The sequence below is a fragment of the Rhincodon typus genome, chromosome 14 (genome assembly GCF_021869965.1).
Source record: "Rhincodon typus isolate 14 chromosome 14, sRhiTyp1.1, whole genome shotgun sequence".
Lineage (NCBI taxonomy): Eukaryota > Metazoa > Chordata > Chondrichthyes > Orectolobiformes > Rhincodontidae > Rhincodon > Rhincodon typus.
The window spans coordinates 66,105,416-66,117,843 of NC_063345.1; the positions used below are offsets into that span (position 1 = coordinate 66,105,416).

At 39.1% G+C, this 12,428-nt stretch overlaps 1 protein-coding gene across 10 annotated transcripts in view; it reads left to right on the plus strand.

Moving 5' to 3' along the window:
- LOC109920579 (muscleblind-like protein 3) overlaps positions 1-12,428 on the plus strand; it is a 144,380-nt gene that overhangs the window by 73,797 nt on the left and 58,155 nt on the right. Inside the window, exon 2 of one of the 10 annotated variants that reach the window (XM_048605048.1) lies at positions 1,449-1,577. The exons of the other annotated variants lie outside the window; for them this stretch is intronic. Coding sequence (XP_048461005.1) covers positions 1,572-1,577 — 6 coding nt within the window. The 5' untranslated portion in view covers positions 1,449-1,571. The remainder of the gene's footprint in view (positions 1-1,448; positions 1,578-12,428) is intronic. 10 annotated transcript variants of the gene reach the window in all.

Sequence of the window (12,428 nt, forward strand, 5' to 3'; positions counted from 1 at the left end):
CACACACACACACACACACACACACACACACACACACACACACACACACACACAGTACGGGCACTCAGTTGCAACAGTGTGTGCTATCTACAAGGTGCACTGCAGAAATTCACCAAAGTTTCTTCCACTGCACCTTACAAATCCACAACTGGTACCATTCAGAAGGATGAAGGCAGCAGGTACTTCAGAATACCACCACCTACAAGTTCCTCTTCAAACTATCACTATCCTGTCTTGGAAGTTTATTGCCATTCTTTTCATGTTGCTAGGTCAAAACCCTGGAACTCCCTCCCGAAAGTCATTATGGATCGACCTGTAGAAATGTACCCAGCTGCTTGCTGTTGCAAAGCTCAGAATGCACTATCCGATATTAGATATGATTCTGTAATTGGACAGCATTTGCTAAATAATGCAGGATATGCAAAGAATTGCACTGATAAGCAGACTCGTCAGTGGGGCTTGCAGTATTGTGCACTAGCATATATATAGGAAACCACATTTACTTGCATACAGAAATAAGACACTCACACGCTCTGCGCCTGTTTCAACTATACAAAATACAGCTATTCTAAGGTTCATTTCTCAGCGAAATGCCATGACCAACTGGAGGGAGTCAGTCAGCCTAGCTTAACATTTAAACAAAATCCTGGTAGTTAACCATTGATTGTCAGCAATTGGTGCATTCACCATGGCAATGTCTTAACCATTCAGCATCAGCATGCCAACAAATCAAAACTCCACTCAGAGTAAATGATATTTGCCCTTCATATTAGTATTACTTGTGAATTGCCCTGACGCGTGCAGAATGAAAAGCTTTTCCAAAATATGTTTTTATTCAGCAATACTCCAGTTCTTCTTTACCAAAAGAAAAAGGTCTGCTCATGCTAATATCCCTAAGACCATGTTCTGTGGTTGCTGACTATGCTGCCACTGTAAACCATTTCTCTTTATTCACTATGTCAAATCTCCTCATTGTTTTGAACCACTTGTTAACTAACTGTTTCAAGACCAATTCCAGCTTCTGCAGTCTCTGCACACAACTGACATTGCACATCCCTGGTACCATTCTAGGAAATAGTCTCTGCATCTTCTCTAAGCCTTGATACACTTCTGAAAGGTTAATATCCAGAAATGGACAGGAGATGGAATTTCATTGTAGCTGGGTCAGTTGCTCAGAGAGCCGATAAGAGATTGAGCTGACTCTGAGGCAGGGCTTGCTGAATCTAATGTCAGTCAAGCATTAGCAAGCTTCAAATCGGTCAAACCTAGAATTAAGACCCAGAGCTGGAAGTCCATTTCACTGAGAGCTGCCTGATGGAAGCTTTGTTATCTCAGAATCTGAATTTTGTTGTAATTCTGAATGAATTTTTGATACAAGTTGAGTGAAGGTTAATTATTTTCATTTAATTATGTATTACGCACTGATTTGTGTATTATGAACTGTTTAGCTTCATAGAACGGTTAGAGCACAGAAGGAAGCTATTTGGCCTGGTGTAACCTTCCATATTCTTCACTATGAATTGCCCATGTAGTGGGGGCCTCTTCTAAGTGAACCGAAGAACCACAGAACCATGAAGGTAGCAATCAATTTATGAATGTTCAATATGGAGTTGGTAATTTCTATATGTGGAAGTTGCCAGTAATTCTGCATCACAGTCTTTTGATTTCTTTATACTCCAAAGCTTAAATATGTCTCAAAAAGGAAACAGCATGAACATCTTTTATTCTTCTTCCGTGTGGTAATATTTGAAATAATGTTTGTAATAGTTTCAATTATTGCAGGATGGATGATTGGGAAGATGTTTTCCCCTTGTCGAAGCGACTATGAGGTTTCTATTTTAAAAGGGCATTGAGAATTTATTCCTCTGAAGGTCGTCAGTCTGTGGAATTCCCTTCTCCAGAGAGCAGAACAAGGTTATAACATTTTTAATGGTTAGTTTGATAGCTTTTTTTGACTGACGAGAGTTGAAAATTATAGGGGTCTATGGGCCACAATTACATTGACTACGGTCTTATCAGATGGCGAAGCAGGCCTGAGGGGCTGAATGGTTGTCTGTTGCTCCTAATTTCTTTGTTTGTATGATTTAATGCAATAAAGCAACTTTTTTTTATTAGCTAGAGAGGGAGTCTTTAACTATCAGCCTTGAATTCATCCCCTGATACTGTATTCCATTTGTTCTTTCTTTATTCTTTTACAGCATGGATCTGTTACTGCTAAGACCAGCATAAGTTGCCCATCTCTAACTGCACTTGAACTGTCATTTTAGAGTACAGTTCTGTAGGCACATGTAGATCGCACTCGGTAGAATGGTTGATTTCCTGCCCTAACCAGGAAACCAGGAAAGTTTTTACAATAGTTGATGCTTACGTGGTCGCTAACGTTGAGAGTAGATTTAAAGTCCAGATTTTAAATGCAATTAGCTGTCATCGTGAGATCTGAACCTATCCAGCATTAGCCAGTGAAATTACCACTATAGTGTCTTCTTCCCTGCTGTAGTCTTAGTGCTCCCAGAACTTCAGAAATCTTCAGTGAGACAACTGTATATATTCCATTCAATTCCAGGTTTTTCCAGTCTCCAGACCCTGATAAACATAGACGAAGAAACTTCTGACCCTTGCAATGCAATGTATTTCTTCCAGATACAGCTTCATCCCCCACACCCAAGAGTTTCTTCATTGATGTTAATCTCATGATGTCTCTCTCATCAGTTAGTGCAGGTATCTGCCAGATAATGCATTCAACCAGCCAGATATTACAATTATCACAGGGAAATTGCACACATTGATCCTGAAAATACAAATAAAAATGCAATAATTTAATTTCACAGTTTCAGGAGTTCTGATAATACTCCATGAAACACACTTGTTATCACATGTTGTTTTAAACCAGCATTGCCTCCAAATCTTACCATGAGTCACGCCATAACACCGGCATTTGGTGCAACAAATGGCATACTGAGTGAGCAGTTCCTCCTCCTCCCTCCTCCCTCCTCCCTCCTCCTCCTTCATGCATAAAATGTTGCACTCCACTATTTGGTGCACATCAAAACAAAAATGGCATTTTGTTGATACAGGAACCAGAGCATTGCATGTTGGAAGGTTGTATTGTATTGCCCAGAAGTGACATGAGCAATCAAACACAGACCTCACCTTCGCAATAACATGGCCTTAGAGGAATACAGCTTCACCTTAGAAGTAGGATAATGTATTATGTATCACTGTTTTAAAAGAACAATGTATCGTGATACACCAAGCCATTTGTAGAAACAGGAATAGGGCACTTCAGCCCCTCAAACCTGTTCTGCCATTCAATGAGATGATGGTTGATCTGTGGCCTAATTCCATATACTTGCCCTTAGCCCATTTCCCTTAATAGCTCTGCTTAACAAAACATTGTGTACCTCAGATTTTAAATCTAACAACTGATCTAGCATCCGCTGACATTTGGAACAGAGTTCTAAACATCTACCACCCTTTGTATAAAGAAATGTTTCCTGACATCTCTCCTAAATGGTTTGGCTCTAATCTTCAGACTATGCCCTCACTTCCCCAATCAGTGGAAATAGATTATCTTATCTAAACCCTGTCTTTTCCTGTTAATATCTTGAAGACTTTGATCAGTTCAACCCTTAACCTTCTAAATTCTGATGAAAACAGGCCTAATTTGTGTAATCTCACCTCGTAACCTAACTCCTGAAGTCCAGGTATCATTCTTGTAAAACTACATTGTATTCTTTCCAAGGCCAATATATCCTTCCTAAGGTACGGTGCTTAGGCCTGGTCACAGTACTCTGAGTGGGGTCTAACCAGGATTTTGTACAAGGCAGCATAACTTCTGCATCCTTGTACTCCAGTCCTCCAGATATAAAAATCAGCATTCCATTAGCTTTCTTGATTATTTTCTGCTCCAGTTCATGGCATTTTAAAGAACGACATGCACCTGAACTCCTAAGTCTCTTTGGGTATGCACTGTATTCTGATCTATCCTTTTTGGTCTTCACATGTGCTTACATTGAAATCCATCTGCTATAGTTTTGCCCATTCATTTAGTGTAAAATTACTAAGGATATTGCTAGACTACGATCCTCACTATCTACAATGCTACTTTGTAATCAGCAAATTTGGATATCTGACTTTCTTGTCATTGTCCAAGTTGTTAATAAATGATGTGAATAATTGAGGCCCTAATACAAATCCTCGTGAAACACTACTGGGTGCTTCCTGCCAATTTGTGTATCTACCCATTATTTCTGTCTACTTTGTTGCCTGCCGCTCAACCAATTTTCCAGTCATGTCAATAATTTGCTATCCATTCTGTTGTTTTCTACCTTAGTTAACAGTTTCTTATTTGGGAATTTATCACATGCCTGCTGGAAGAACATGTAAACAGCATCCATAGACATTCACCTATATGTTGATCATAAAACAAGTGATAGAAGCTGTGGTCATCAGTGCTATTGCCAAGCAAGTGCTGGTTTATAACCTGCTCTCATTGAAACTTCGTTTGAGTTCTGCTAGGGCCTATGCAGCATCTGACCTTATGACAACCTTGCTTCAAACACAGAAGAGCTGAATTCCAGGGCTGAGGTGAGAGTGACTGCCGTTTTAGTGCCAATAGTTCCAGCAAAACTGCAGTCAGTGGAACTGGGAGAGGAAAGTTCTCTGCTAATTAGAATCATACCTGCCACAAAGAAAGGTAGTTCATCAGTTCCAGGACATCTTTGCAGGAGTTACTCAAAGTAGGGTCCTCAGCGCAACCATCTTCAGCTATTTCATCAGTAACCTTCCCTTCATTGTAAAGTCAAAGTAGGGATGTTCGCTGAAAGTTGTACAATATTATCACCATTTACAGCTCCTCAGATACTGAAGCAGTATGTATCCAATGTAGTAAAACCTGGGCAATATCCAGGCTTGGGCTGAAAAGTAGCAAGTAACATTTGTGCCATGCGAATGCCAGGCAATGACCATCTCTAATGAGACATTAAATGGTATTATTATCACTGAATTCCCAACTATAAAGATCCTGGGGGTTATTATTTTCTAGAAACTGAGATGGACAAGCCATGTAAATGCAACAGTAACAAGTACAGGACAGAGGCTAGGAATCCTTCAGTGAGTAACTCACCTTTTGATTACCTAAAGCCTGTCCACCACCTACAAGGAACAAGTCAGGAATATGATGGCAGTGCTCCTCACTTGCCTGAATGAGTGTGACTCCAACTACACTCAAGAAGTTTGACTCCATGCAAGACAAAGCAGTCTGCTTGATTGACATCATATCCAGAAACATCGATTTCTTCCGCAACCACTATTCATTAGCAGTAAACTATATGGTCTGCAAAACGCACTACAGAAATTCACCAAGTTTTCTTCCACACCACCTACAGCCACTTCCATCTAGAAGGCCAAGAGCACCTGATACATGGGATCACCTCACCTTTAAGTTCCCCTCCAAGGCATTCACCATTCTGACTTGGAAATATATGCCATCCTTTCAGTTAGGTCAGAATCCTGGAATGCTCTGCATTATGGGTCTACCTACATCACCTGGACTACAGCAACTTCACAGTACTTTCTCAAGGGCAAGTAGGGATGGACGATAGATACCATGACTGAATAAATAGAAGTTGCTCCAGTTGAGTAGTCCCTTATTTTGACTGCACATAACATTTAGTACTGGAGTATAATTTTCGTGTTGTTGTTTAAGAAAGGATATAACTAAATTAAGAGCAATTCAAGAAAAGGTTCACTTGCCTGATTCCTGAAATTAATGTTTTCTTTAGAAATTTTGAATATGTTCAGCTTATACCCATTGGGCTTTAGCAGAATGAGAGGGGACCTTGTGCTCCTCTTGTGGGAGAGACTGGAACAGTTTTAAAGTGAGAGGTGTCTCACTTAACACTGAGATAAGGAGATATTTTGTCTCCCACAGCAGGCTTGAGGAATTTTCTTTTCCAGAGAATAGTGGGGGTTGGGTCATTGAATATATTAAAAGATGAGGAAGATCAATATTTGATCAAGAAGGGAGTCGGACGTAGGGGATTGACAGGAAAACGGCGTTGCAGTCACAATAAGTCAGACATGAATATATCAAATGCCTACTCCTCCTAATTGTTTGTTTTTGAATGTAGGACCCCAAATATCACATTTTGTTTCAGGTGCAAAACAGTCTTAAAATTTTTTATTGATTGGGGTTTGTTGTAACCAATAAGTATGAACTGATTAGTACATCACAATTTCCAACCTGGTTGAACAAACAGTGATGAAATTGAATCGTTTCACCCCGTATTTACTTAAGTGTTTAGATTTAGTGAGGTTAAAAATCACCCTATGATAGAAGATGGGCATGCATTTCATGATATAATGACCTGAACAATCTATTGTTACTATGTTGAAGCTTTGATTCTGTCACAACTTGGGCAACACATTTTATACTACTGAGAAAAAGTTAATGAGAAAGAGATAGGAAGGTATTCATTTCATGCTGGTTTCATCCTTCATTGAGTTGGAAATTAACAAGTACAAGCCTAACTGCAAACTTGCCTCAGCAATGGCAAATGTACTAACATTTCCTGGAGTTCTCTTTTGTAAAGAGTGTTTAGAACTGTAGACTTGGATCAATAAACTGAGCTGCACCCCAGCAGCAGCAGATCATAACATCTGTTTATAAGAATTCATTTAATACAAAAGACATCCCAAGGGCTGATCATGTGCACATTTGTAGTGCAGTCATATACCAACTAATTTACACGTTAAGATCTCACAAACAATAAATAGAATTTAGGAAAAAGAGCTGTGGAGGCTGGAAATTTTAAACAAAAACAGAGATAGCTGGAGAAATGTGGCAGCATCTGAGGTGAGAAAGCAGAGTCAATATTTTGGGCCCAGTGACCCTTATTCCCTGTTCACCTGTGTTTCTTTTTGGTGCTATTGGTCTAAGCAGGAATATTGCCTCAGGTAGTAGGAAATCATATTGTTTCTCTAAGTAGCAGCATGCATTTTTTTTTTTGCGTCCATCTGAACAGGCGGAGCAAATTTCATCTCAATAATTCCTCTGAAGGCACACCTCCAGCCATTGCTACAATGAATTGACTGTCTATGTTAACGCTCTTGCCATGTTGGGGGTAGCGTTGAACCCACAACTCTCTGACTCAGAAGTGACAGTGCTGTTGAGCAAGTTAGGACGTTCGTGACGTTTTAAACTCATCGGTCAGCAGCATAAATGAAGGGCTGGTTGTGATGAAAGCTTATGTTGAATCTGTTGATGCACTATCAAATTGGAGAGGGAAGTTGCCTTTCTGGCTCAGGGTTAACTAGTGAATAAAATTTAATGTTAATCAGGTAGTGATCAGTTTGGGAAAAAACACAACAATGAAAATAGATTTGATTTCCACATGCTGAGCCCAGCTAAACCTTTTTACAGTGGTGAAGTTAATAAATAGAATGCAACTGCAGATTTAATTCCACATCTGTGACACTTATGTCTGGTTTCACTGCAGTGTGATTAGATATTATAAGCTTACTGAGCATTAATAGATTGCTTACTCTGCACAAACATTGAGAGAAGATTAAAGACACTGGGAAGAACTGGCAGCCAGACTTAAGATCACAGACCAGGTATTCCAATGTCATGATTTGATAGGACAATGAGCAGAAGCAAGACCTGTATTAACAGGATGGCAGAGCTTACCAGGGACGACTTTGGTTCTCCTACTGTTGCCTTGCCTAGAAACCTAGAAGATATGGTTATTTAAGTCCATTAGTCCCCAGGAACACTGTCAAAGTTACAACAGGAGACTGTAGGTTACACATTGGAAATCCCAAATCAATCCATCCTGGGACCGTGGTTAGATGTTACAGAGGTTAAGGAGTTGGGGAAAGAAACTGTAAGTTTTGGAAATTCAAAATATTGAGAAAGTGCTGAAAATACACGGCATGTTAAGCACCACCTGGGACTGGTTAACATATCTGAACTAAATCATTGAGTATTGTTTGATTCAGGAAATCTCCTAAGTGGTCACCTGACCTTTTAAAGCTCATTGCATTATCTCAGGATGCCCCAAATCACTTTCCAATGAGTGAAGCACTTTTCCAGTGAATGAAATACTTTTTTTGTGAAATTAATTCACTGTTATAATGGAGGAAATTAACATACAGCAAGTTCCCAGAAACAGTAACGTGTAAGGGCCAGATAACCTGATGGAGGTGTAAATATTAAGAAGCACATCAGGGACAACTCCCCTTCTCTTCACAATAGTGCCATTGGATTATTTACACCTATCTGAAAGGGCAGATGTGGCCTTGGTTTAATGTCTCGTTTGAAGGAACATAGGAATTTAGATCAGGAGTATGTTAATTGGCCTTACGAGCCAACTCCAGCATTCACTAAGATAATGTCTGTCTCTGCTGTGCTTGCCTGTTTGAAACTCATAACCTTGACTCCCTTGTCTATCAAAAATCTAACTTGAATAAATTTAAACACCTTCTTTCTGGGGAAGAGAATTCCACACTCAAATAGCCATCTGAGGGAGGAAAAAAAAATCATCTTTTTCTGCCTTAAAAGGGAGACCTCTTATTCTTAAACCATGTACCCTTGTTTTAGTCTCCCCACATGAGGGAATATCCTCCATGTATCCATCCTATTTGATCTTAAATGTTTCAATAAAATCACTTCTCATTCTTCTGAACTACAAAGCATCAGATCTAATCTGTACAACCTTTTTAATAAGTTTTTTAAAAAAATCTTCATCCCAGGATTCAGTCAAGTAAAACTTCTCAGAATTCCTTCTAAAGCAGTTAAGTGCACCAAAACTATGCACAGTACACTAAACATAGTTGCACCAACACCTTTCCCTACATTTATATTCCATTTCCCCTTGCGGTAAACAACAACGTTCGATTTGTCTTCCTAGTCATTTGTTGGATCTGCACACATTAACTTTGAGATTCCTGTATCAGCACACACTGAGTCCTGCAGTCTCTGTCCATTTTAAATAGTATGCTGCTTTTCATCCTGCTGAATTGGAGAAGTACACTTTTACCTACATTTGGGTTCCAACTGCTAGTGTTTTGCCCATTCACTTCGCTTGTCTATAATCCCTTGTATATTCTCTATCTCCTCTTAATAATTTGCTTTCCTAGCTTTCTTGATATCATGAGCAAATTTACCTACCATACTTCTGGGCCTTGCATCAAATTCATTGATATAAATTGTTAATAGCTGTGAACTGAACCCTGATCCCTTTGGCAACCCTCTTGTTACAACTGGTCAACTCAAACAATGGCCACTCAGAGCACTGCCTCAGGAGTGTCAGAATAGATACATTGATGCTCTCCAGTCCTTGGTTGAAAGGCAGGAATGTAACTAATTGATCCACCAATTTTGGTACAGCAAAAACAGGCACCAGCCACATTTTTTTTCTAGTGATGTTGATTAAGGGAAAATGTTGATAAATTAAGTTCTCTGCACTTAAGATATTGATACGACATTTTAAAATCATCTCAGGATACTGATGGGGCCTTAACTGAACATTTCATTAGTAAGATAGCATCCAGAACAGTACTGCAGTCCACTATTACTAGGCTGGATGTCAGACTAAGTTACGTGTTGGAGAAGAATTTGAACACACAACCTTTTGTCTGAGTGGTCGAGGGCTGCAACTGAACAAAGGCTGACTCCTTTTTAAAAGCTAAATTGGCTGATATATCCAGTATGTTGGGGCTTTCTGTATTTTAGGAATTATCTTGATGAAGTAATTAGAATGAAATTTATATAGAAAGCAAGGTAGCTGCATTGATCAGTTTACATTGCACCAAATCCAAAATAATACTGTTTTAATTGTTGGGGAAATCATCTAGAGGAAAAGAATTGAGATAATGGCTATGAGAACGAGGGAACTATTGAAAACTTTTAAAGGATTATTAAAACACAGCATTTCTTATTAGGAATATTACAAGTCAATTTTAAAGGAAATCCCTTTACTTCAAATCCAACAGCTGCTGCCTTTTTGAGTTACTTTTCCAAAGGAGAAGGCAGCCTTGGGACTAAATGTGAAAAGTATTAAAACAAGTCTGTGGTATCTGACACTATTTGGCTGTTAATGGAATGGTAGTAATTGTGGATTGCCCCCATAGTGACATTGATGGAAAGGAGCAAATCTGAATGATACTAAGCAAGTAAATAAAGAAGTTGAATTTAAACAGCACTCTCTCAATCTCAGGATGTCCTAAAGTTTTCCACAGTATTGATGTTCTTTTGAAGCGTAGTTGTCATACAGGGAAATGTGGCAGCAAATTTATGTTCAGCAAAGTATGTTTGTTTGTAATAAGTTTATTTAAATGTTATAAATGACCAGATAATCTTTCTCAGTGATGTTAGTTGTGGGATAATAAGAAAGAATATGCATTTATATAGAGCCTTCATGACCATGGAATGCCTTTAAAGTGCTTTATCTTCAACAAGGTGCTTGTGAGTTGTTATAATTTAGCACAGCAGCTAATTTGTGCCCAGCAAGCTCCCTAAAACAGCAATGTAGTAAGGATTAGATAGTTAGTTTGTTTTTCTGTTGTTGATAGAGGGCAGGGAGAGCTTCTCTGCTATTCTTCAAAAGACCACCATGGGATCTTTTACATGTACCCCAACAGGTCAATGAAACTTTGTTTTACTGTCTCATCTGAAAGACAGCACCTCTGACAGTGCAGTACTCCCTCAGTTCTGCACTGGATTGTCAGCTTTGATTTTTCTGTTCAAATGAAAGATTAAATAATAAGCACGTTGATAGTGCAAGGCAAAAAGTGATGGGGTAAGTGATAAGAGTGAGACAAATGAAACAAAGGATTGCTATGGAGAAAGTGTAAACTGAAACTCATCATTGTCAATAGTTGCTAACCGAAAAAAATGGGTCAGAAGTTATGATCTGAAATTGTTGAACTGAGAGAGGCAGGAGTCTACAGACTGGCTAAATGAAACATGAAGCACGGTCAAGCAGAACCTCAATTTTAAAATTTGCATCTTTGTTTTCAAATCCCCTAATGACTTCACCCTTCCTGTGTCTGGAATCTCCTCCAACTCAGTAATCCTCTGAGATAATGGCACTCTAATTCTGTCTTTTTGAGCAACATAGATTTTAATCACTGTTCTTCCCAGGCCTTCAGCTACTAGGCCTGAAGCTCTGGAATTCCCTCTACTTTTCTATCTTTCTTTTCTTCCTTAAGATCAATCTTAATAGTGACCTCTTCGGCCAATCTTTTGTTCATTTGCTCTAATATCCATTAAAAGGCTTGGTGTTCAACCATGTTTTATAACACTGCTGTGAAGTGCTTTGAGATTTCTCAATTACATTTAAGGTTTTATATAAATTTCTAAAAAGTCACATTTAGTCAGAATTTTACATCTTGAACTCATCAGGACTGAAACAGAAGAAAACCAACTTTAGCAAGGAAAGAACAATTTATACAATCTGAGAGGTGAGTGTTGATTGGTTGGACTGTGATTAGCGTGGAGATGAAACAGGAACTGTTACCTGTCAATTTTAGTTAACTATCAAATGGCACTCAGCATCCTCTTCTCATGCTCAATAGATTGTTCCCTTTCTAAAATTGGTTTTCTTGCTTTTCAGTTCTGATGAACATAAGACATAAAAATTCAGGTCTTATGGTCTCGTGTCTCCTTTTAGAAATGTTTAAGTTCTGTACCAGCCGGCAGTTTTTATTTAAATGAAATGTAAATTGTTTTTGAATCAGAGATAGTAGGAACTGCAGATGCTGGAGAATCCGAGACAACAAGGTGCAGGGCTGGATGAACACAGCAGGCCAAGCAGCATCATAGGAGCAGAGAGGCTGACGTTTCGGGCCTAGACCCTTCATCAGAAGGGTTAGGGTTAGGGTGAAGGGTCTAGGCCCGAAATGTCAGCCTCTCTGCTCCTATGATGCTGCTTGGCCTGCTGTGTTCATCCAGCCCTGCACCTTGTTGTCTCTGCAAATTGTTTTTGTTCTTTGAGCTTATACTGTGTTTCATTGGAACATGGTAGGAGGCTAAAGGCTCAGAGGTCAGAGTGGGAGTGCTGAAGCAGTTATACTAGGGATTCTGTTCTTCCAGAAGAGTTTCCAAACAGCTTGTCATGGCACTGACTCAGTGAGTGAATAAATCAAATTCCATTTGTATTACATGAGATTCCATTTTCTCTCCCTGGTGTTTTCTGTACTGAATGCCACAAACTATGCTTTTTCAATTATACACAGGGCCTTTCACCGATCAAATCATATTCTGTCCCTTCCGATGCAAGATTTTGCACCATGATTTTTATTGGTGATGGGAAGAAGGCAAAGGGGGCTAAGCTTTTGATTCTGTATATTTTCCCATTAACATCTGTGCCGCTACTTAAACATTACTTTGAGTATCAAGTTGGTTGGAGGCTTTCACTAAAGAA